Source organism: Pristiophorus japonicus, chromosome 13, assembly GCF_044704955.1.
Source record: "Pristiophorus japonicus isolate sPriJap1 chromosome 13, sPriJap1.hap1, whole genome shotgun sequence".
Classification (NCBI taxonomy): Eukaryota; Metazoa; Chordata; class Chondrichthyes; family Pristiophoridae; genus Pristiophorus; species Pristiophorus japonicus.
In genome coordinates this window covers 15,124,394-15,150,619 of record NC_091989.1, presented here as the reverse complement: position 1 = coordinate 15,150,619, position 26,226 = coordinate 15,124,394, and the positions used below count along the sequence as shown (strand labels likewise).

Below are 26,226 nucleotides of genomic sequence, written 5' to 3'. Positions count from 1 at the left end.
CATTGGAATATATTTTTGTTGAGCACTATGAAAGAGCTCCTTAAAAGTCCTCCACTGTTCCTCAATTGTGCCACCGTTTTAGTCTTTGTTCCCAGTCTACTTTAGCCAACTCTGCCCTCATCCCACTGTAGTCCCCTTTGTTTAAACATAGTACGCTCGTTTGAGACACTACTTCCTCACCCTCAATCTGTATTACAAATTCAACCATACTGTGATCACTCATTCCAAGAGGATCTTTTACTAGGAGATCGTTTATTATTCCTGACTCATTACACAGGACCAGATCTAAGATAGCTTGCTCCCTTGTAGGTTCTGTAACATACTGTTCTAAGAAACAATCCCGTATACATTCTATGAATTTCTCCTCCAGGCTACCCCGTGCGATTTGAGTTGATCAATCGATATGTAGGTTAAAATCCCCCATGATTACTGCCATTCCTTTTTCACATGCCTCCATTATTCCCTTGATTATTGCCCGCCCCACTGTGAAGTTATTATTTGGGGGCCTATAAACTACGCCCACCAGTGACTTTTTCCCCCTACTATCTCTAATCTCCACCCACAATGATTCAACATTTTGTTCATTAGAGCCAATATCGTCTCTCACAACTGCCCTGATATCATCCTTTATTAACAGAGCTACCCCACCTCCTTTCCCTTCTTGTCTATCTTTCCGAATCGTCAGATACCCCTGTATGTTTAATTCCCAATCTTGGTCACCGTGCAACCACGTTTCTGTAATGGCCACCAAATCATACCCATTTGTAATGATTTGTGCCGTCAACTCATTTACTTTATTTTGAATGCTGCGTGCGTTTCGGTAGAGTGTTTTAATACTAGTTTTGAATCCATGATTTTTAGTTTTGACCCCTCCTGCAGCCCCTTTACATTCAGTGGCCCTTTTTGTTTTTTGCCTTGGGTTTCTCTGCCCTCCACTTTTACTCATCTCCTTTCTGTCTTTTGCTTTTGTCTCCTTTTTGTTTTCCTCTGTCTCCCTGCATTGGTTCCCATCCCCCTGCCACATTAGTTTAACTCCTCCCCAACAGCACTAGCAAACACTCCCCCTAGGACATTGGTTCCGGTCCTGCCCAGGTGCGGACCGTCCGGTTTATACTGGTCCCACCTCCCCCAGAACTGGTTCCAATGCCCCAGGAATTTGAATCCCTCCCTGCTGCACCACTGCTCAAGCCACGTATTCATCTGAGCTATCCTGCGATTCCTACTCTGACTAGCACGTGGCACTGGTAGCAATCCTGAGATTACTACTTTTGAGTTCCTACATTTTAATTTAGCTCCTAGCTCCTTAAATTCATCTCGTAGGACCTCATCCCTTTTTTTACCTATATCGTTGGTACCAATGTGCACCACGACAACTGGCTGTTCACCCTCCCTTTTCAGAATGTCCTGCACCCGCTCCGAGACATCCTTGACCCTTGCACCAGGGAGGCAACATACCATCCTGGAGTCTCAGTTGCGGCCGCAGAAACGCCTATCTATTCCCCTTACAATCGAATCCCCTATCACTATCGCTCTCCCACTCTTTTTCCTGCCCTCCTGTGCAGCAGAGCCACCCATGGTGCCTTGAACTTGGCTGCTGCTGCCCTCCCCTGATGAGTCATCCCCCTCAACAGCACTCAAAGCAGTGTATCTGTTTTGCAGGGGGATGACCGCAGGGGATCCCTGCACTACCTTCCTTGCACTGCTCTTCCTGCTGGTCTTCCATTCCCTATCTGGCTGTGGACCCTTCACCTGCGGTATGACCAACTCATTAAACGTGCTATTCACGTCATTCTCAGCATCGTGGATGCTCCAGAGTGAATCCACCCTCAGCTCCAACTCCGCAACGCGGTCTGTCAGGAGCTGGAGGTGGATACACTTCTTGCACACGTAGTCGTCAGGGACACTGGAGGCGTCCCTGAGTTCCCACATGGTACAGGAGGAGCATATCACGTGTCCGAGCTCTCCTGCCATGACTTAACCCTTAGATAGGCAACAACAATGCTAAAGTTTACTCACTGTTTTAGAAGAGAAAAAAGAAAAACTACTCATCAATCACCAGCCAGTCACTTACCCCCTTGGCTGTGACGTCACCTTTCTGTTTCTTTCTACTTTTTTTTTGCCTTCTCCCTGTAGCTGCACCGGTCTCTCGCCGACCCCGGAACTCACACCTCTCCACGCACCTCCTCGACGCTGCTCCCGACTCAGCGACGCACCTCCACATCACAAGTGTGCTCCCCAACTTCGGACTACCTGCGAGCAATGCAAGAACCGGCCTTTATATATACATTAAAGAAACGGCCGATGTCCCAGTGGGCCTGAGCACTGAGCACTCGAAGTGCGCTCTGCCTGCAATACCCAGACCCCCAATTACCTGAACCCCACTGTATTTGTGGGCTCCGTTAATGTGAGCTCATCGAACACATCCCTTTTTGGCATGGAAGCAAGTCATCCTCGATTCGAGAGACCACCTAAGAAGAAGAAGAAATGGCCCAGACTCTCCGCTGGCACAGGCCTGCCCCCAGTTACAGGCCTGGCCTGCTGGCAGGACCTTGCCCCTGGTAGGGAGGGAGGAAAGGCCGCCTCTACTGCAGCGGTGGCTGCCTTAGTCAGGGCCTGGTAAGTGCAAGGCCTCTGGAACCAATCCCGATGCCTCTGTAAAAACAGGAGAAAAAAAAATGTATAAATTGAGATTTGCCCAGCGCTTTTGCTTCCTGCCCCTCGCTGAATTGTTCCAGCAGGAGAGGGGCTCAGCACTTGGAATGTGACCCGCTTCTTCCAAACGGCCCCTACTGGTGGAAACTGAGGCAAGGCGATCAGCATCATCAAGCCTCATTCGCATTGCGCATGCTCCCTGTCATGTATCCTACATGGTTACTGTGTGCACTATCACAAGGTGTGCCACCAGAGGGCACCGCAGTGGGAGACTTGCAGGTTACCTGTACAGGTGTACCTGGCTTAGTATAAAAGGCAGGCCACCAGGGGTAATCCTCACTCTGGAGTCATCAATAAAGGACTAAGGTCACTACAGTTCAAGTACAACACATTGCCTCGTGGAGTCATTATCAGAGCATCTAAAGACGTAACACTCCCCCTCGAGAGGAACCCAGGAAATCCTGGGGCAACGTAAAGGGTGGAGACCTGTCCTCACGAGTCCCCCGCCCGTGATCCACTGCTTTGCACCGAGTCAGTTATTGCTGTTGATATATTCTGTACCTCCCGTGTGATGGCTGATGTGCAACGGCCACCCCACGTTAAAAGAATCCACGCACAGGCACCTTCCACCCTTCAGGATGTAGTTCGGGACCGAGATTGTCAGGTCCCTCATTGAAACACCTGTGAACTCAACCCTTTTTGCTGTGGAAACAGGTCATCCTCGATACGAGGGACTGCCTAATACTATACTATTCTGTACCTGTAGTTTTTAGACGGACTCATTAACTGGTATTAAAAATGACAATGGTTTCAATATGAAATCCTATCCTTCGGCTTGTGTGGAGCATAAACATGGACATAGACCTGTTGGGTTGTAACGCCTGTTTCTGCACTGTAAATTCTACGCATCAACAATACATCATTAACAGTAACATATGCAAAGCCAATCGGTATCAGTTACAGGTCTCGCCCTGCCTTTTAAGCGTTTCCCCGAGCCCCAATGCATTACGTGTCCATTGCAGCGTGTGATTTCTTAATGCAGTTCCATTTTACACCTTGTCGACCTAACCATATTGTGTTTCATTCTCTTAACCAAAGGTACCAGTACAGGCAGCTTCTTTATTGTCACGCTGTGCATACTATTCCTGGTTTGGTTGTTTCTATTCAAGAAGAGAATGTGAGTACCTATACTGCGAAGCGGCTTTGTTGTATTTCTGTTTATTTGTAGTGCAGTTGCCCCAGTGGCGATGCCCAGCTCGAACACTGAATTCCCCACTACAGAGCCCTGGGGCAGCGCAGTTTTGGCCCTGGCATGCGCCAAGGAGTGGGACGTTGAGATTTTTTTTTAAACACCTTAGCGCCAATCAGCATCAAGTTAGGGGGCATTTTGTGCCCCTCGGCTCATGACCATTGGAGTTGATGTTGGATTATCTCATTTCACTTGAGACCCAGCAGAACATAGGAAGATAGGACCAGGAAGCCATTCAGCCCCTCGAACCTGCTTGACCATTCAGTGAGATCATGGCTGATCCAATGTTTTCTCTAATTGGGATGGGCGGTTCCAGTTACACATTCCAGTGAAACTTTAGGGTGTGGCTTATCCTCCAAGGGGGCCAATCATAGACAAAGGGTGTAGCATAACGGCCATTTTCACAGTACAAATAAGCGCGTCCTTTTTTGGTGCGCGACCCCGCCAAAATACCGCACATGCAGTTAGTTGCAGAGCTCTGCACGGCCGCACTGCTTAAAGGGAACATTGGGCTGATCTATCCCTCAACTCCATTTACCAAATGACCTGTTACTGTGCTGTAAATTGTAGGAAAAACTCCATTTACGCACATTTGCTCCATAATGCCTTGATGCCCTTACCTAACAAAAATCTATCTAGCTCAAGTTTCAATGGACCCAGCACCCACAGCCTTTTCATGGGGGAGAGTTTGTTCCAGATTTTCACTGCCGTTTGTGTGAAAGGGTGCTTCATGATTTCATTATTAAATAGCCGAGCTCCATTTTGAAGATCGTGCCCCAGAAAGAGACCACCTTCTGGCCTGGTTACAGACCTGAGTTCCAGAGGCTGCAGGACAGTGAACAGTACGAAGACATGCACTGACGTAGAAAGTGGGCTTGGCTATCAAACCTGCTCTTGACATTTCGTTAGACATAGCAGCGATACTCTTTATCCTAATACCCAACCCTTTCTCCATATTCCTTAATAATTTCCTTCATTCCCAAGTATCTATCTCCCTTTTAACTACATCAGCTTGTTCTGCAACTAGGACCTTCTGGAGCACCGAGTTCCACATTCTCACACATCCGTGTTAAGAAGTTTTTCCTGTAATCACGATTAACAACAACAACCTGCATTTATATAGCACCTTTAATGTAGTAAAACATTTCAAGGTCTTTCACAGAACAGTTATCAAACAGAATTTGACACTGAGCCACATAAGGAGATATCAGGTTCAGGAGCTTAGTCAAAGAGTCTATCCTCATCTATCTCTATCAGCGTCAAGGGCGCTCCTCAGTGCCGAGCCTGCGGCCCACATCTCGCCGTAGGCAACTCGGCTCATACAGCAGTGCCTGGTCTCCAGTCATCTTGGACCCCCTTGCCACTGGACCAAGACCTCGCTCAGCTCAGCCCGTGTGGTAGCCGGTGTTCAACGACCACCCCACGTTAAAAGAAATCACGCACAGGCAACTTCCACTCCTCTAACATGAAGTTCAGGACCCGGAACGTCAGGATCCTCATTGGCAACCCCAACAGCGACAGGCTGGAATGCCGTACTGCCAAAGTTGCCCAGGAACTTAGACGAAATCAAGCACAGGCAGCGGAAGGAGCGTGCGGCAAACCAGACACCCCGCCCACCCTTTCCTTCAACCACTGTCTGTCCCACCTGTGACAGAGACTGTGGTTCTCGTATTGGACTGTACAGCCCCTAAGAACTCATGCTAAGAGAGGAAGCAAGTCTTCCTCGATTCCAAGGGACTGCCTATGATGACTATCAGCATAACCCTCTATTCCCTTCTCCCTCATATGTTTGTCTAGCCTCCCCTTAGATGCATCTACGCTATTCGCTTCAACCGCTCCCTGTAGTAGCGAGTTCCACATTCTCACCACTCTCTGGTGAAGAAGTTTAAATATTTGATTGTTAAACAATAACATTATGAAAATATGCAAATAGACAGGGGAGTGTGGCAAAGCAAAACGGTTCAAATAGGTTTACACTTAACATTCACCTGAGAGGGCAGGAGGGGCCTTGGTTTAGTGTCTCATCTGAGACGACACCTCCAACAGTGCAGCACTCCCTCAGCACTGCACTGAAATATTAGCCTGGATTATGCGCTAAAGTCTGAGGGAATGGGACATGAACCCACAATCTCCTGACGCAAAGGTGAGTGTGTGCTACCCACTGCTGACACCCAAGCAAAGTAGCAAGGCCAAGTGCTTGAAGGAGTGAATGACTACCCTCCAACAGTGGTGAGGAATGAGAGAGCAGCAAACAGTAAGCCTGAGGAGCAGATGATGCATGGGGCAATGTGCTGCTGAAGATACCTTAAAGAAGAAAGATTTGGATTTATATAGCGCCTTTCATGACCACCGGTAGTCTCAAAGCACTTTGCAGCCAATGAAGTACTTTTGGACTGTAGTCATTGTTGTAATGTGGGAAACATAGCAGCCAACTTGCACACAGCAAGCTCCCACAAACAGCAATGTGATAATGACCAATGTTTTTTTTTGTTATGTTGATTGAGGGATAAATATTGACCAGGACACTGGGGATAACTCCCCTGCCCTTCTTCAAAATAGTGCATGGGATCTTTTACGTCCATTTGAGAGGGCAGATGGGGCCTTGGGTTAACGTCTCATCCGAAAGACGGCACCTCCGACAGAGCAGTGCTCCCTCAGTGCTGGAGTGTTAGCCAAGTGTTTTTCTTTGTGCTCATGTGCCTGGAGTGGGACTTGAACCCACAACCTTCTGACTCTGAGGCGAGAGTGCTACCCACTGAGCCACAGTTGACACTGTCATGGGGGGAAAGCGCAGGCTCTTTCAAAGAGCCGACACAGGCACGATGAGCCGAATGGCCTACTTCTGTGCTGTGCCATTCTACGATTCTTTCCAGATCTGTTTAACATATCCCTGTATGATGTAAACATGCCTGGAGTCCCCCAACCCCAAGTACATCGCACTTCATTTGTCCACATTAAAGGATACCTGCCAGACATGGTGCCCATTGCCCCAAGAATTGGGCAGGCCCGGCGGCTCAGTGAACACATCCAGTGAGTAGTTGAGCCACAAAGATCAGGACGTTAGCAGGCTTGGTGAGTCAGCTGATCTTGGTCAAGGCGGCACTAAGTCACTACAATTGGCCTCTGCCCACCAGAGGGAAGGGGGGTGAGGCTTCTGATTGCTGCTGGAAGCATACATGAGGACATTGTGTGATGATCAATCGGGCCTCCAGCAGTTGAAGAATCCTGGCATAGAAGGAGGCCTTTCGGCTCGTCGAGCCCATGCCGGCATGCTCACTGTTGATGTTCACTCGTGAATAATGGCCAGGACACCGGGGATAACTCCTCTTAAATAAGTTCCTGGCCGATATTCATCCCTCAACCAACATCCCTAAAAACAGGATATTAAATAAGTTCCTGTGCTAATACTGAGCCCTCGTCAGCCTCTTCCAGGATGTTTCCTTTTTCCTTTATTTGGTTGATTCCCCCAGATCAGCAACATTTATCAAAGATGCTTATACTCAGCTTTGCTGAATTATTTTGTTCTTTTCTTTCCATTCAGTAGCTGCATCAGGCGACAGGATGATGAACATGAATCAGCACCAATGGCGCCAATAGAGATACAAACAGTGACAAACATGAATGAGACTGAGCCTTTGCAACAAGAGACAGAAAGCTGACCCTCATGACCTGTTGATATGGATCAACGTTATCCATGGTCAGCATGGTCATGCATAAACACGTTCAAGGGTGACCAAAGGAATCGACACCTTAAGTGTCAGATTCATCGATTAAAAAATCTATATTTTTTTTATCTCTCCGTTCCTGAGCCACTTGGATTCACTCCGTTCCCCCTCCAGCCAAGAGAGGGAACCACGGAAACTAGACCATGGCTACTGCTTCCTCCCTAAGTCTCCATCACTAATGGATCAGCCAACAGGAAGAAATGATCTCTGGACTTTCGTTGTGGAGTTTTTTCTCAACTGAAACCTTGCTGCAAACCCATAGATTCTCCTTTACAGCAAAGATTAGCAACAAAGAGGTGGACAGAGGATCAGCACTTTGAAACAAATTGTTATGATTATTACACATATATATACATATATATATATATATTTCTACTAAATTTCCCAGAGGTAAAAATTGAGCCACTTCTGGATTTCTGTAATTTTGCACGTGTTTTCTAAAAGCAATTTTCCTCAAAATATTTTTATTTAATTTTCGTGGTGCGTTCTGTGGAGACCCAAAAGTGACACCGTTTTTAAAAGGTAATTGTTGCGATGTTCGCATTGTCTGTTTCCTTCAAAGATCAGACAGTATCCTTTGATTGTGCAATCAAGTGGGCTTGTATCCCGGCCTTGATTAGCAGGTTGGTCTTATGATGTGAAAGAAATGGGTTCTTCCGCTTGATGGGGCCAAGTTCATGTTTTGACATTCATAACATTGTATTTATGACATTTGTCGTACTAATGTTAATTGTAAATAAGGACAATGCATATTTTTGGAGCAATTCTACGTCACAAAAGGAGTTAACATGAGTTGAATTTGACAGCTAAGGGATTAAAAGCAGAAGCTTGAAACAGTTGTGCCAAAATATGAAGCTTCTTAAGAACTAAAGACTGTTTTACTACTTGATGGGTATGCGATGGGCTGGTAAAGTAAGTTACACAGGGATGCAAAACTGATTGGATCCGCCATATCAGAAAGCTGAACTTTGGTTTATCAAACCTACAGGGTGTCATATTCAATTCAAAGTCCTATTTGTCATCATTCGGAATTGAGGAGGACTTGTTTCCACTCTTAACATGAGTTCTTAGGTAGCTGAACAGTCCAATTAAAGCCCTATTTTAGGGACTTGCTCACTGTTTTTATATATATATAGTGCTTCATATTGTTATTTAATTGTAAATAAATTTATTAGTTGCTTTAGTCAGTGTGATAATAGCCACTTTTTCAGATAAAACTTGGCAGTGATTCACGTAGCCGCTTGTTACAAATGGATATGTGCTATTCTTTGTAACCCCATCCAAATGCCAAACGATCCCAAGATTCAAAACAGATTTTTATTTCTCAGCGAGTGCAATAGGTTCCACGGTCACACTTTGTGAGGATTGAATTTACCCTGCTTCAATGAGCCTGGAATGCACTGAGCAGACACTTGGTGACGGGCCTGAAATTTTCTGAAGCTTTGACTCAAAAACCTTTTGATAATCAACTCCAGAAACTTGAGGAGAAACGAGATGCGCCACTGGAGGTTGCTCCCACGTGGCACGTTAAAAGAGGGAAGGCTTGCATCTGAGTGATACCTCGTCCCATCTCAGCAATATTCCAAAGCAGTTCCCCACAGTGAAGTGCTTCTGAAGTGCAACATCTGGTATAGAAACATAGAAACAAGGTGCAGGAATAGGCCATTCGGCCCTTCGAGCCTGCACCACCATTCAATAAGATCATGGCTGATCATTCACCTCAGTACCCCTTTCCTGTTTTCTCTCCATACCCCTTGATCCCTTTAGCTGTAAGGGCCATATCTAACTCCCTCTTGAATATATCCAATGAACTGGCATCAACAACTCTCTGCGGTAGAGAATTCCACAGGTTAACAACTCTCTGAGTGAAGAAGTTTCTCATCATCTCAGTCCTAAATGGCTTACCCCTTATTCTTAGACTGTGTCTCCTGGTTCTGGACTTCCCCAACATCGGGAACATTCTTTCTGCATCTAACCTGTCCAGTCCCGTCAGAATTTTATATGTTTCTATGAGATCCCCTCTCATCCTTCTAAACTCCAGTGAATACAGGCCCAGTCGATCCAGTCTCTCATCATATGTCAGTCCTGCCATCCTGGGAATCAGTCTGGTGAACCTTCGCTGCACTCCCTCAATAGCAAGAACATTCTTCCTCAGATTAGGAGACCAAAACTGAACACAATATTCCAAGTGAGGCCTTAACAAGGCCCTGTACAACTGCAGTAAGACCTCCCTGCTCCTATACTCAAATCCCCTAGCTATGAAGGCCAACATACCATTTGACTTCTCCACCGCCTGCTGTACCTGCATGCCAACTTTCAATGACTGATGTACCATGACACCCAGGTCTCGTTGCACCTCCCCTTTTCCTAATCTGCTGCTATTCAGTTAATATTCTGCCTTTGCATTTTTGCCCCCAAAGTGGATAACCTCACATTTATCCACATTATACTGCATCTACCATGCATTTGCCCACACACCTAACCTGTCCAAGTCACCCTGCAGCCTCTTAGCATCCTCCTCACAGCTCACACCGCCACCCAGCTTAGTGTCATCTGCAAACATGGAGATATTACACTCAATTCCTTCATCTAAATCATTAATGTATATTGTAAATTGTTGGGGTCCCAGCGCTGAGCCCTGCGGCACCCCACTAGTCACTGCCTGCCATTCTGAAAAGGACCCGTTTATCCCGCCTTGCTGCTTCCTGTCTAAAACCAGTTCTCTATCCACATCAGTACATTACCCACAATACCATGTGCTTTAATTTTGCACACCAATCTCTTGTGTGGGATCTTGTATGATGTCGGTAAACCTGGCAGCCATGTCGTGTAGCGTAAGGTCTGATAAAGATGAGGTCAATGATCAGTTAACCGTTTGGTCGTGTTAGTTGGGGAGGAATGTTGGCCAAAACCCTTATCATTTTTTGAATAGTGACAATGGGATCTTAAGTTCAAACTGTTTGAAATGAAGCCCCCTGATCCAAACTTTACAAGAACAGCAACAGCTTTATTTTAAATAATCTGCTGAACCAATGGCATGTCTGATGTACATGGCAACACTTTGCATGACCTGCGCATTAGGGAGCTGATGATAGCAAATTAACCCAGAGTCACTCCTGCATTTGCAACAGCTTTGGCAAGAAAAAGTCTACCCATCCTCTCACTACCAGAGTGAAAGAAATGCAAATATCATTAAAAAATGCAGTTTAGTCAGTATTTATAAAGTGAAAACATTCTGTCTTTATGAACGTCTTTATGAACGAAAATAGTGATCATCTTTCTGATTGCGAAGTGATTTGGCTCTGCTGCGAACTGTTGCTAAACATCTGAAACAAATAATTTTCCACATACAAAATAAGGCCCACAGCTCCACTACTGTAAGCGAGGTTTCAGACCCACTATAGCCAAGTGCAGTAAAGCACTGCCAAATCCCAGTAATTTCTTCCTAACAAGGGCAAAGAACGTGCATGCAGTTTACTCAATGTAGCTACAAGCTTTTCTGGAATGCAGGAGCACTTTTGAGCAGTGAGTTCAAAGAAAGTGAACGGGACTCGTGATAGCAAAGAAATGGCATTTGGGTTTCATAATTTTACACAAAATATGGAGCTGTCACAGTCTATTAACCGGCACACTCCCACTAACTAATGCATAATCTGCTGCTTGACTTGAAATGTTAATCCATCTTTCTTGCTTCCTACAATGGCTCACTACTTCTACCGAGTCAATAATTAACCTGTGTCGGCCGGGCAGAGCCCGGCTTCAGTCCCTAGTCTACGTTGTGTTGACCCACCTCAGCCAGAGCAGTATCACAATTGGGCTCATTCCCTCCTGGGTTAGAGAGATGATTTCCACAGCGGTGACCCTTGCTGAAAAGGTGTGGGGGCAGGAATGTGTTGATCTGTGAGGTCCCCTGCAGTCGAGTGGCCTGCTGGCACACATTGTCAAAGTCCATGCATGATGAATGGTGAACAGCTACTTGAGCGAGGATGATATTTTATCAGATATATTTTTTTATGCGCTCATGGGATGTGGGCGTTGCTGGCAAGGTCAGCATTTATTGCCCATCCCTAATTGTCCTTAAGAAGGCAGTGGTTTGGTATTGGTAAACATTCTTTAATTGTATTTATTAGAATTTAATCATACATCATAAAAAGGACAGGGCTGCATGAACATAAGAAATAGCAGGAGTAGGCCATACGGACCCTCGAACCTGGCCTCAACTCCACTTCCCCGCCCGCTCTCCATAACCCTTGACTCCCTTATCATTCAAAAATCTATCTCCACCGTAAATATATTCATATATGAAGTGACCAAATGTGTGTGTGCTGCATAGCAGAACATCAGTGATGGTGAGCAGCTTATGATATCCATGGTTACGATGACTGCTGCATTGTGGCAAGAATAGATGCTAACACGACAGCGTAAAGTAACAATGGTAGCATCATGTTCCAAACTAAATAAAGTCTGCATTGTGTCGCACATGCCCAGTGCATTCATCCATCGACTCCAAACCTCGAGGCCAGCTGAAAAAGCCTATACCATCCCCCCCCCGCACCCCCCCAGACATTGAAACTCTGCCACTCGCTGGGAGCGTTTCCTTGATTGCTCAAATCAGACAGCTCAGAATGAACCCGTCCCAAGAGCAGAAAGACAGAAGCTTGGGCAGACAGAATCAGTCGCACAAGTCCCAGCCACTTACTAAAGCTAGGTGGGGAAGTAAGCTGTGAGGAGGACACCAAGAGCCTGCAAAGGGATAAAGACAGGTTAAGTGAGTGGGCAATAAGGTCACAGATGGAGTATAAAGTGGGGAAATGTGAGGTTATCCACTTTGGTAGGAAGAATAGAAAAATAATATTTTTTAAATGGTGAGAAACGATTAAATATTGGTGCTGGCACGCGGGTACAGCAAGCAATTCGGAAGGCAAATGGCGTGGCGGCCTTTAGTGCAAGGGGGTTGGAGCATAAGAGTAAGGAAGTCTTGCTACAATTGTACAGGGCCTTGGTGAGACCACACCTGGAGTACTGTGCACAGTTTTGGTCTCCTTATCTGAGGATATACTTGCCTTAGAGGCAGTGCAACGACGATTCATTAGATTGATTCGTGGGATGAGAGTGTTGTCCTATGAGGAGAAATTGAACCTATACTTTGGAGTTTAGAAGAATGAGAGGTGAACTCATTGACACCTACAGGTTTCTGAGGGAGACTGACGGTAGATACGGAGAGGCAAACTGCTACTCCTAATTCTTATGTAAAGAAAGAAGAACGAACTTGCATTTATTTAGTGCCTTCCATAAGCTCAGGATCTCCCAAAGCGCTTTACAGCCAATGAAGTACTTTTTTGGAGTGTAGTCACTGTTGTAATGTGGGAAATGCAGCAGCCAATTCGCGCCCAGCAAGCTCCCATAAACAGCACTGTGATGCTGACCAGCTAATCTGCTTTTAGGCATGTTGAGGGATAAATATTGGCCGCAGAACAACGGGGATAACTCCCCTGCTCTTTTTCGAAATAGTGGCACGGGATCTTTGAAACAAATAAATAGTGCTGTGAATCAATGAGGTAACAATGGCTCTGGGGAAGCATGAGGAACAAAACTAACATGACACGGTCTCACAACAGTAAGAAGCAGAGATAGCAGCTTCTAGAAAAAATATATACAAATAGGCAAAACCTTTAATTGATTGTAAATGTGCTTTTCCTTCATCCCTTCAGTGATGAAAACAAAAATCTGATATTTACATTTAACATTACAGAAACAGTAGACAAACTTTACATTCACAGTGATTGGATCAAGTGTAGAATCTCTTCCAAATTCCAAAGGGGGAAACTGGGCATCCCGTTGAGACAATTTCTATTTTGCTGGCTATAAAGTCTTGCATTTATATAGCGCCTTTCACGATCTCAGGACGTCCCAAAGCGCTTTACAGCCAATTAAGTACTTTTTTTTGGAGTGTAGTCACTGTTGTAATGTGGGAAGCAAGGCAGCCAATTAGCACACAGCAAACTCCCACAAACAGTAATGTGATAATAACCAGATATCTGTTTTTGTTCTGTTGATTGAGGGATAAGTATTGGCCAGGACACCAGGGATAACTCCCCTGCTCTTCTTCAAAATAGTTCTATGGAATCTTTTACATCCACCTGAGAGAGCAGGCGGGGGCTCGGTCTAACGTCTCATCCGAGAGACGGCACCTCCGACAGTGCAGCACTCCCTCAGCACTGCACTGGAGGGTCAGCCTAGATTTTTGTGTTCAAGTCCCTGTTGAACCTACGACCTTCCGACTCAGAGGCGAGTGTACTACCCACTGAGCCACAGCTCAGATATATTCATTTTATTTATATATACACACTTGACAACGGCAGAAATAAAACGGCCCAGCACAAAAGAAAATATTTCAGATGCTCTCTTCCCCCTCCGCACACGCACACAGTATCAGAACATTTCGCCGACAGGATGGTTCAAGGTAGGTCACAGGCCATTCTCCCTGCTGTAGCCCATCGACTGGATTAGTTCCGGGTAGGTCAGTGGGCCAATGTGCTGCTTCTCACATACGCAGCAAAGGGGACCACCCGGGTCTCCGCCACCACTCTGCCAAACGACACAAGCAAAGATAATAAACTCAGAACGAGGAAACGCTAAACATTCTTTGAAAGCTAATTTAACAAACAGCGCACAATAAATGGAAAAGTCATTATTTCAGCTCTCTCTTGGATTATAGTTCCACAGAATTCAGGTACATTCTTTCCCCATCGTCCCCCTCCCCTCCTCCTTTTCATGCTAATGCTTCCCATTTTGCCCTCGTGCTCTCCTGAAGGTGGTGACTCCTTGCTCAGTTATACTTCCACTGGCATTGGGTGTCCTCCACTACTTCACACACATGGCTTCTTACAGGACTTGACAGGGTAGAGGCAGGGAGGATGTTTCCCCAGGGGTCACAATCTCAGAATAAGGGGTCAGCCATTTAGGATTGAGTTTAGGAGAAACGTCTTTACTCAGAGAGTGGTGAATCTTTGGAATGCTCTACCCCAGAGGGCTGTGGAGGCTCAGTCGTTGAGTATATTCAAGTCAGAGATCACTAGATTTTTTGGATATTAAGGGAATCAAGGGATAAGGGGATAGTGCGGGAAGGTGGAGTTGAGGTAGAAGATCAGCCATGATCTCATTGAATGGCGGAGCAGGCTCGAGGGGCCGAATGGCCTACTCCTAATTCTTGTGTTATGTTCTTATGGCTATGCTTCATGTCTGAGGCGCAACAGCAAATGTCAGCAAGCTATTAGATCATGAGTGGCATCACAGCCAAGCCAATCTTGCACTTCCCAGGACATCATGACAGCTGTGTTCATTAGAGGTTTCAATAGCAGTTACAGATTATGTCATACTGTACGAGTAATACACACTGTGTGAATTAACTTAATTGTAAGATTTGCTGAAGGAAGTTGTGGTCATACAACATCTTTGTGCAGTTTCTTAACCACATCAATTAACTAAGCACAGCCCAGGCTGCAGAACCCAAACCCACGACCTCTACCACCTAGAAGGACAAGGGCAGCAGGCGCATGGGAACACCACCACCTCCATGCTCCCCTACAAGACGCACATAATCCTGACTTTGGAAATAAATTGCTGTTCCTTCATCGCCGCTGGGTCAAAATCCTGGAATTCCCTACCTAACAGCACTGCGGGAGTACCTTCAGCACACGGACTGCAGCGGTTCAAGGCGGCGGCTCACCATCACCTTCTCGAGGGCAATTAGGGATGGGCAATAAATGCCAGTCTTGGCAGCGATGCCCACATTCCAGGAACACCTTTTTTTTTTAAATCCTCGGCAAAGATGCTTTTTCGGTGAGTCGGGTGGTATTTTGTTGAAAGATTTTTTAGCTGTCAGGCAGTCTCTTAAGATTTTTTGGAGCACAGCTCACTGGTCTCATCAGCAGAGGTAACAAAGCAACAACAACAACAACAAAAATCACACCAGCATCAAACTCTGAACCATCTATCGGGCTGTGTGACGCTGGCGGTGTGTAAAGGCTCGGTCAGGCTATTTCAGTCGGGTCCAGACTCCGACCACCTGTGTCCCCTTGGCTCACGTTGCCCCATGTGCCTTTGGGCCTCTAGTCATGGTCTGCCTGGCTGTGTGGACAGGGCTGGGATCCATTGCTGTTCGAATTATAATCGCTCAGCCATTGGTGGCCGTGCTTTCTGTTGCCTAGGCCCCAAGCTCTGGAACTCCCTGCCTAAACCTATCCACCTCTCTTTCCTCCTTCAAGACGCCTCCTTAAAACCTACCTCTTCGACCAAGCTTTTGGTCACCTGCCCTAATTTTTCTTACGTGGCTTGGTGTCAAATTTATCTGTTTTGTCTTATAACTCTACTGTGAAGCGTCTTGGGATGTTTTACTATGTTAAAGGCGCTATATAAATAAAAGTTGTTGTTGTTCACTGCCACTTTCTTGCTCCTCCCCAACAAAAGGAGCAAAGGAATGTTTTTAGGAGACAAGGTTGGAACAGCATCAAACGCCCTGTTAAAATGGAACAATTTATTAGAACTAATGGTCCTATTTTGTTTCATTTCCCCACTGGATAATGATCAGCAACAGAAACTGTGGTTAATTTTGCTTACCCCTATCCTGGGGCTGCTGAGCCCATCTGCAACAGCCTTACTGCCACCAAGCTGAAGTGAGCTAACTTAGATCAGATCAGGAACGGGATCTCGGACGTTCACGGACTCGATGGCTTAGCTGCTCACTGCCATAACCAGCTGAGGCATCGAAGGAGTTGCAGGTGACCATTCTTCCTGTGTGCACCTGGATTGTGAGCGACGAATACTATTCCATCATTGAGGGCATCACATTCATGTCCAGTCCTGTCATGGCCCAACATCCCATAGAGGCTCGTTTCCCAGCATAAGTCACTGACCCTTCCAGCCGGGGTCAGGGCTTCCCTGATCTTATCGAAACGTATAAGATTATGAGGGGGCTTGACAAGGTGGTTGCAGAGAGGATGTTTCCACTGATCGGGGAGACTAGAACTAGGGAGCATAATCTTAGAATAAGGGGCCGCCCATTTAAAACTGAGATGAGGAGAAATTTCTTCTCTCAGAGGGTTGTAAATCTGGGGAATTCACTGCCTCAGAGAGCCGTGGAAGCTGGGACATTGAATAAATTTAAGACAGAGATAGACAGTTTCTTAACCGATAAGGGGATAAGGGGTTATGGGGAGCGGGCGGGGAAGGAGACCAGAGTCCATGATCAGATCAGCCATGATCGTATTGAATGGCGGAGCAGACGCGAGGGGCTGTATGGCCTACTCCTGCTCCTATTTCTTATGTTCCCGTTTGCTGGTGCCGTGAACGGGTTTCAGAGGAGGCAAGCCGTTGATGCAATTCATTGGGGTACATGCTGTAATTAGGAGGATGGTAGCAATGTCAGGACGACGTGTGACACGGAGGGGAACGTGGAGGTGGTGGTGTTCCCATGCGCCTGCTGCCCTTGTCCTTCTCGGTGGTAGAGGTCGCAGGTGAGGTGCTGTTCGGGGAGGTGCAGGCGCCTCAAACAGAAACTCTAGTGTGTCGATTTCTCAACGGTTTGATTTTAAGCGAGCTGAATTTTCATCATGAACGAATCAAACTACAAAACTCAAATCATCGGCCCACCAGCAGCCTCGGCCATTCTTGCAGATTGTCTCATTTTGGATTTGGTAAAAGGGGACTCCCTCCCCCCCTAAAGGCTGAATGGTTCAGGGAGGATGTGACTGGTTGAGAAGCACTTCTGGCTAATGTATTCCCCCCCCCCTCCCTATTTGCTCCAGACAGCATCAACAATAAGCCAATCTTAGGATCACCACTCTGCTCTCCACACTAAGAAGCCATCTTATCGTCACTTTCAAATACAACTTTATAAAATACTCACGTGTACACTTGGTGCTTTTACATAAGAACATAAGAATTAGGAACAGGAGTAGGCTATCTAGCCCCTCGAGCCTGCTCCGCCATTCAACAAGATCATGGCTGATCTGGCCGTGGACTCAGCTCCACTTACCCGCCCGCTCCCCGTAACCCTTAATTCCCTTATTGGTTAAAAATCTATCTATCTGTGATTTGAATACATTCAATGAGCTAGCCTCAACTGCTTCCTTGGGCAGAGAATTCCACAGATTCACAACCCTCTGGGAGAAGAAATTCTTTCTCAACTCGGTTTTAAATTGGCTCCCCCGTATTTTGAGGCTGTGCCCCCTAGTTCTAGTCTCCCCGACCAGTGGAAACAACCTCTCTGCCTCTATCTTGTCTATCCCTTTCATGATTTTAAATGTTTCTATAAGATCACCCCTCATCCTTCTGAACTCCAACAAGACCCAGTCTACTCAATCTATCATCATAAGGTAGCCCCCTCATCTCCGGAATCAGGCTAGTGAATCGTCTCTGTACCCTCTCCAAAGCTAGTATATCCTTCCTTAAGTAAGGTGACCAAAACAGCACGCAGTACTCCAGGTGCGGCCTCACCAATACCCTGTACAGTTGCAGCAGGACCTCCCTGCTTTTGTACTCCATCCCTCTCGCAATGAAGGCCAACATTCCATTCGCCTTCCTGATTACCTGCTGCACCTGCAAACTAACTTTTTGGGATTCATGCACAAGGACCCCCAGGTCCCTCTGCACCGCAGCATGTTGTAATTTCTCCCCATTCAAATAATATTCCCTTTTACTGTTTTTTTTCCCCCAAGGTGGATGACCTCACATTTTCCGACATTGTATTCCATCTGCCAAACCTTAGCCCATTCGCTTAACCTATCTAAATCTCTTTGCAGCCTCTCTGTGTCCTCTACACAACCCGCTTTCCCACTAATCTTTGTATCACCTGCAAATTTTGTTACACTACACTCTGTCCCCTCTTCCAGGTCATCTATGTATATTGTAAACAGTTGTGGTCCCAGCACCGATCCCTGTGGCACATTACTAACCACCGATTTCCAACCCGAAAAGGACCCATTTATCCCAACTCTCTGCTTTCTGTTAGCCAGCCAATTCTCGATCCATGCTAATACATTTCCTCTGACTCCGCGTACCTTTATCTTCTGCAGTAACCTTTTGTGTGGTACCTTATCGAATGCCTTTTGGAAATCTAAATACACTACATCCATCGGTACTTCTCTATCCACCATGCTCGTTATATGCTCAAAGAATTCCAGTAAATTAGTTAATCATGATTTCCCCTTCATGAATCCATGTTGCGTCTGCTTGATTGCACTATTCCTATCTAGATGTCCTGCTATTTCTTCCTTAATGATAGCTTCAAGCATTTTCCCCACTACAGATGTTAAACTAACCGGCCAGTTACCTGCCTTTTGTCTGCCCTTTTTTAAACAGAGGCGTTACATTAGCTGCTTTCCAATCCACTGGTACCTCCCCAGAGTCCAGAGAATTTTGGTAGATTATAACGAATGCATCTGCTATAACTACCGCCATCTCTTTTAATACCCTGGGATGCATTTTATCAGGACCAGGGAACTTGTCTACCTTGAGTCCCATTAGCCTGTCCAGCATTACCCCCCTAGTGATAGTGATTGTCTCAAGGGCCTCCCTTCCCACATTCCCATGACCAGCAATTTTTGGCATGGTTTTTGTGTCTTCCACTGTAAAGACCGAAGCAAAATAATTGTTTAAGGTCTCAGCCATTTCCACATTTCCCATTATTAAATCCCCCTTCTCATCTTCTAAGGGACCAACATTTACTTTAGTCACTCTCTTATTTTTATATATCGGTAAAAGCTTTTACTATCTGTTTTTATGTTTTGCGCAAGTTTACTTTCGTAATCTATCTTTCCTTTCTTTATTGCTTTCTTAGTCATTCTTTGCTGTCGTTTAAAATTTTCCCAATCTTCTAGTTTCTCACTAACCTTGGCCACCTTATACGCATTGGTTTTTAATTTGATACTCTCCTTTATTTCCTTGGTTATCCACGGCTGGTTATCCCTTCCCTTACCTCCCTTTTTTTTCACTGGAATATATTTTTGTTGAGCACTATGAAAGAGCTCCTTAAAAGTCCTCCACTATTCCTCAATTGTGCCACCGTTTAGTCTGTGTTTCCAGTCTACTTTAGCCAACTCTGCCCTCATCCCACTGTAGTCCCCTTTGTTTAAGCATAGTACGCTCGTTTGAGACACTACTTCCTCACCCTCAATCTGTATTACAAATTCAACCATACTGTGATCACTCATTCCGAGAGGATCTTTTACTAGGAGATCGTTTATTATTCCTGACTCATTACACAGGACCAGATCTAAGATAGCTTGCTCCCTTGTAGGTTCTGTAACATACTGTTCTAAGAAACAATCCCGTATGCATTCTATGAATTCCTCCTCCAGGCTACCCCGTGCGATTTGATTTGACCAATCGATATGTAGGTTAAAATCCCCCATTCCTTTTTCACATGCCTCCATTATTCCCTTGATTATTGTCCGCCCCACCGTGAAGTTATTATTTGGGGGCCTATAAACTACGCCCAGCAGTGACTTTTTCCCCCTACTATCTCTAATCTCCACCCACAATGATTCAACATTTTCTCATAGTTAGTACTGCTTCACTCACAATGCGGTTCGAACACCCTCCTACACAGCAGCTAGGGAGTATCCCCTCTACAAATAGGCTGGTGGTCAACTCTGGCTTTAGAAAATACTCCTCTAGTGTTGAGATTAAATTGGTTTTTAGAGGTAGGAAACAATTCCAAACCTAAAAGTGGCCAGCAGCAAAACAGCAGCACCCCATACACTAGGTCGACTGGACCCCAGGCATCCTGCTCGGCCCCCCCTCCCTGAGCAACCCCTCCTCACAGCCAGCATCGGTCCTGGAGTGGACCACAGTCGTAATATGTAAACCCACGGCAACAGACTCCGTGTGGATGCAAATACAGTGAGCAAAATGTAAACCGGGGAGTACGGTAACATAGCGGTTATGTTACTGGGCTAGTAATCCAGAGACAAGAGTTCAAATCGCACCGCGGCAGCTGGGGATTTAAATTCAGTTAATTATAAAAATCTGTAATAAAAAGCTGGTGTCGGGAAGGGTGACCATGAAACTATCGGATTGTCGTAAAGACCCATCTGGTTCACTAATGTCCTTTAGGGAAGGAAATCTCCCGCCTTTATGTGGTCTCGGCTATATGTGACTCCAGACCCACAGATAACAGATAACTGCCCCTCTGAAATGGCCCAGCGAGTCACCCAGTTGTACCAAACCGCTACGACAAAGTCAGCACTGTGGGAGCACCTTCGCCATACGGATTGCAGCGGTTCAAGGCGACGGCTCACCACCACCTTCTCAAAGGGCATTTAGCGATGGACAACAAATGCCAGCCTTGCCAGCGACGCCCACATCCTGTAAACAAATAAATAAAAAATTTAAATTACGAAATTTTTAAAAGATGAGAATGTGACATCGTCCGCAAGTTCCAAAGGCAACTCACATTTCTGCTGATGTAACCGAAGCTCTCTCAGAGTTCCAAAACAACAGCAAAAAAAAACTAAATCAGTATCCGGATGATTCTTGGTCAGTTTAGTGTTAAACGTATGCATTTCTTTTAGGAGTTCAGAAGCGGATTGATCTCCGTTGGGCTGAATATAAAGAACTTGCATTTATATAGCGCCTCAGGATGTCCCAAAGCACTTTACAGAGAATGAAGTACTTTTGAAGTTGTGATGTGGGAAACGCGGTATCCAATTTGCAGACAGCAGTGTGATAATGACCAAATAATCTGTGTTAGGTTAGAGATAGATGTTGGACCGGACACCAAGAAAACTCCCCTGCTCTTCTTTGAACAGTGGCTGTGGGATCTTTTACCTCCAGCTGAGAGAGAAGGCGGGGCCGCGGTTTAATGTCTCATCTGAATGATGGCACCTTTGACAGTGCAGCACTCTCTCAATGCTGCAGTGGAGTGTCAAACTGGATTTTGTGCTCAAGTCTCTGGAGTGGTACTTGAACCGGCAACCTTCTGATTCAGAGGCGAGAGTGCTGCCCACTGAGCCACAGCTGACACCCTTTTCTAGTCATTTTAAATCTCTTTGTAAAGACTGACAGTACCTCAAGAACAGCAAAAATCTGGGACTGCTTCTGATACATTACATTCTAATGAGTAAAATGCCACATTGAATATGAAAAATGTGAAATACTTTGAGAATGTACTTAAGAATGAGAAGTTCAACAGGCCAAACAGCTTTTTCCCGTCCTTATGCTATGATGTAATCTGCCATTGTTCTCTCACAGTTCAGCATTCAATTACAAAAGGATGGGTGGAACAATAGTCAGACGAGTGGCAGAGATATACCGCCTCCTTCCCGTGGGATGAGTTCGGAAAAATGTATTTGTGCATCCAAAGCCACCATCATAGACAGTCCCTCGAAATCGAGGAAGACTTGCTTCCACTCTAAAAGTGAGTTCTCAGGTGACTGAACAGTCCAAAACGGGAATTACAGTCTCTGTCACAGGTGGGACAGACAATGGTTGAAGGAAAGGGTGGGTGGGGAGTCTGGTCTGCTGCCTGCGCTTGCTTTCTGCATGCTCTCGGCGACGAGACTCGAGGTGCTCAGCGCCCTCCCGGATGCTCTTCCTCCACTTAGGGCGGTCTTTGGCCAAGGACTCCCAGGTGGCAGTGGGGATGTTGCATTTTATCAAGGAGGCTTTGAGGGTGTCCTTGAAACGTTTCCTCTGCCCACCTGGGGCTCACTTGCCGTGTAGGAGTACTGTGATGCTAGAACATGGGACTGAATCTCCAACTTCCCACAATGCAACTAACCTGTGTTGGCCATGTTAGCGGAAGGTGGAGTCACCCAACACATACCAGGAGCTTGCAAAAAGGAAAAGCAAAAAATAATCCCAGCACACAGTGAATCCCGTTAGTCGTTCTTTTTTGAAGGAGTTTCTTTGGTTGGGGGAGAGGTATTATCCAGGACAAAGCGAGCACTCTACTTTCCTTTTAATAATGCCATAGGTAATCAAGGCCTTAGTTTAAAGTCTCATACAAGGGAAGCTATTCTCTCAGTACTAGCTAGGGCACAAACCCGCAACTGGTAATTGAGGTAATACATAGAATGATGCAGCTCATCATTCCATATGGAGTTTAAAAGTAGAGAAATCCTGCTACAACTGTACAGGGCATTGGTGAGACCACACCTGGAGTACTGCGTACAGTTTTGGTCTCCTTATTTAAGGAGGGATATACTTGCATTGGAGGCAGTTCAGAAAAGGTTCTCGAGGTTGATTCCTGAGATGAACGGGTTGTCTTATGAAGAAAGGTTGAGCAGGTTGGGCCTATACTCATTGAGTTTCTAAGAATGAGGTGTGATCTTATTGAAACATATAAGATTCTGAGGCGGTTTGACAGGGTAGATATCGAGAGGATGTTTCCCCTCATGGGGGAATCTAGAACTAGGGGCTTAGTTTCAGAATAAGGGGCTGCCCATTTAAAACAGAAAAGAGGAATTTCTTCTCTCAGAGGGTCGTGAATCTTTGGAATTCTCTATCCGAGAGCTCTGTGAAGGCTGGGTCATTGAATATATTTAAGGTGGAGATAGACACAGATTTTTGAACGATAAGGGAGTCAAGGGTTATGGGGAGCGGGCAGGGAAGTGGCGTTGAGGCCAAGATCAGATCAGTCATGATCTTATTGAATGGCGGAGCAGGCTCAAGGAGCCAAATGGCCTACTCCTGCTCCTATTTCTTATGCCTGTGCTGGCTCTTTGGTAGAGCTATCCAATTAATCCCACTCCCCCGCTCTTTCCCCAGAGCCCTGTAAATGTTTTCCCTTTAAGTATCATAGAAACATAGAAAATAGGTGCAGGAGTAGGCCATTCGGCCCTTCGAGCCTGCACCGCCATTCAATGAGTTCATGGCTGAACATGCAACTTCAGTACCCCATTCTTGCTTTCTCGCCATACCCCTTGATCCCCCTAGTAGTAAGGACTACATCTAACTCCTTTTTGAATATATTTAGTGAACTGGCCTCAACAACTCTCTGTGGTAGAGAATTCCACAGGGTCACCACTCTCTGGGTGAAGAATTGGCTACCCTCCACTCCATAGGAACTGATCCAGAGTCTATGGAATGTTGGAAAATGACTGTCAATGCATCCGCTATTTCCAAGGCCACCTTCTTAAGTACTCTGGGATGCAGTCCATCAGGCCCTGGGGATTTATCGGCCTTCAATCCCATCAATTTCCCCAACACAATTTCCCGACTAATAAGGACTTCCCTCAGTTCCTCCTTCTTACTAGACCCTCTGACCCCTTTTATGTCCGGAAGGTTGTTTGTGTCCTCCTTAGTGAATACCGAACCAAAGTACTTGTTCAATTGGTCCGCCATTTCTTTGTTCCCCGTTATGACTTCCCCTGATTCTGACTGCAGGGGACCTACGTTTGTCTTTACTAACCTTTTTCTCTTTACATGTCTATAGAAACTTTTGCAGTCCATTTTAATGTTCCCTGCAAGCTTCTTCTCGTACTCTATTTTCCCTGCCCTAATCAAACCCTTTGTCCTCCTTTGCTGAGTTCTAAATTTCTCCCAGTCCCCGGGTTTGCTGCTATTTCTGGCCAATTTGTATGCCACTTCCTTGGCTTTAATACTATCCCTGATTTCCCTAGATAGCCACGGTTGAGCCACCTTCCCTTTTTTATTTTTACGCCAGACAGAGATGTACAATTGTTGTAGTTCATCCATGCGGTCTCTAAATGTCTGCCATTTCCCATCCACTGTCAACCCCTTAAGTATCATTCGCCAATCTATCCTAGCCAATTCACGCCTCATACCTTCAAAGTTACCCTTCTTTAAGTTCCGGACCATGGTCTCTGAATTAACTTTTTCCTTCTCCATCCTAATGTAGAATTCCACCATATTATGGTCACTCTTCCCCAAGGGGCCTCGCACAACGAGATTGCTAATCAATCCTCTCTCATTACACAACACCCAGTCTAAGATGGCCTCCCCTCCTAGTTGGTTCCTCGACATATTGGTCTAGAAAACCATCCCTTATGCACTTCAGGAAATCCTCCTCCACCGTATTGTTTCCAGTTTGGTTAGCCCAATCTATATGCATATTAAAGTCACCCATGATAACTGCTGCACCTTTATTGCATGCACCCCTAATTTCCTGTTTGATGCCCTCCCCAACATCACTACTACTGTTTGGAGGTCTGTACACAACTCTATCCACTTCTCTTTTGAACGTTACTATTGAATGTGTATCCACCACCCTTTCAGGCAGCACAGTCCAGATCACAGTAACTCACTGCTTAAAAAATGTTTCCTCACGTAGCCTCTTTTTCCAATTGCCCTAAATCTGTGCCCTCTGGTTACTGACCCTTTGGTCACTGGAAACCGTTTCTCCATTTATTTACTCGATCAAAACCCTTCATGATTTTGAACACCTCTGTCAAATCACCTCTGAACCTTCTCTGCTCTAAAAAGAACCCCAGCTTCTCCAGTCTCTCCACATAACTGAAATCCCTCATCCCCGGAACCATTCTAGTGAACCACTTCTACACCCTCTCTCAGGCCTTGACATCCTTCCTAAAGTATGGTGCCCAGAATTGAACACAATACTAAAGCTGATGCCTAACCAATGTTTATAAAGGTTTAACGTAACCTCCTTGCTTTTGTACTCTGTTCCTCTATTAATAAAACCCAGGGTCCCACATGCTTTTTTGAATAGTATTCTCAAATTTCCTGCCACCAAAGATTTGTGTATGTACACCCTCGGTCTCGATTCCTGCCCCCCACCCCCCCACCTCACCTCACCTTTACAATTATACTATTTAGCTTATATTGCCACTCATTCTTCCTACCAAATTGCATCACTTCACACTTCCCTGCGTTAAATTTCATCTGCCATGTGTCTGCCCATTTAACCAATCTTTAGTACCAATAAAAACTCCCAAAGCAGAGCCAAATCAAAGCGGGACTGTAAACAGGTTTTATTACAGAACACAAATGTGTTTGCCAAGCCCCGATCTAGCAGTCCTTCTGAAAGATAAATACAAAATGCCAGCTCTCCTCCAATCTCTCAGGCTTAGGAACGAGAGCTGATTTTCAAGTCCGTGCACAGTTCAGGTATGCGGCAGACACAATGGGTTTTACATATATACAGCACAGAAACAGGTCATTCAGCCAAACCAGTCCATGCCTGCATTTATGCTCCATTCGAGCCTCCTCCCGTCTTTCCTCATCTAAATCTATCAGCATAACCCTCTATTCCCTTCTCCCTCATATGCTTATCTAGCCTCCCCTTAAATGCATCGATACTATTCGCTTTAACCACTCCCTGGAGTTCCACATTCTCACCACTCTCTCGGTAAAGAAGTTTCTTCTGAATTCTCTATTGGATTTCTCGGTGAGTATCTTATATAGATGGCCTCTAGTTATGCTCTTCCCCACAAGTGGAAACATTCTCTCTGTATCCACTCTATCAAAACCTTTCATAATCCTAAAGACCTCTATTAGGTCACCACTCAGCCTTCTCTTTTTCAAGAGAAAAGAGACCCAGCCTGTTCATCCTTTCCTGGTAGGTCTAACCTCAAAGTTCTGGTATCATCCTTGTAACTTTTTTTGCACCTTATACAG

General features: G+C 45.6%; 2 protein-coding genes across 10 annotated transcripts in view; one reads left to right on the top strand and one right to left on the bottom strand.

Moving 5' to 3' along the window:
* The window catches only part of LOC139277947 (uncharacterized), a 123,278-nt gene extending 114,519 nt beyond the window's left edge, over window positions 1-8,759 (top strand). For all 5 annotated transcript variants that reach the window (XM_070896573.1, XM_070896572.1, XM_070896575.1 and 2 more), the window contains 2 exons: window positions 3,751-3,829; window positions 7,443-8,759. In XM_070896573.1, the coding sequence (XP_070752674.1) occupies window positions 3,751-3,829; window positions 7,443-7,560 (197 nt within the window). In that variant the 3' untranslated portion in view covers window positions 7,561-8,759. The remainder of the gene's footprint in view (window positions 1-3,750; window positions 3,830-7,442) is intronic.
* Window positions 8,760-13,280: 4,521 nt separating this feature from the next.
* fbxo18 (F-box DNA helicase 1) overlaps window positions 13,281-26,226 on the bottom strand; it is an 89,877-nt gene continuing 76,931 nt past the window's right edge. For 4 of the 5 annotated variants that reach the window (XM_070897177.1, XM_070897181.1, XM_070897178.1 and 1 more), the window contains one exon: window positions 13,281-14,214. In XM_070897177.1, coding sequence (XP_070753278.1) covers window positions 14,095-14,214 — 120 coding nt within the window. In that variant the 3' untranslated portion in view covers window positions 13,281-14,094. Of the gene's footprint in view, window positions 14,215-20,886; window positions 20,995-26,226 lie in introns of all 5 variants that reach the window. The other variant, XR_011596254.1, reaches the window with a different exon arrangement.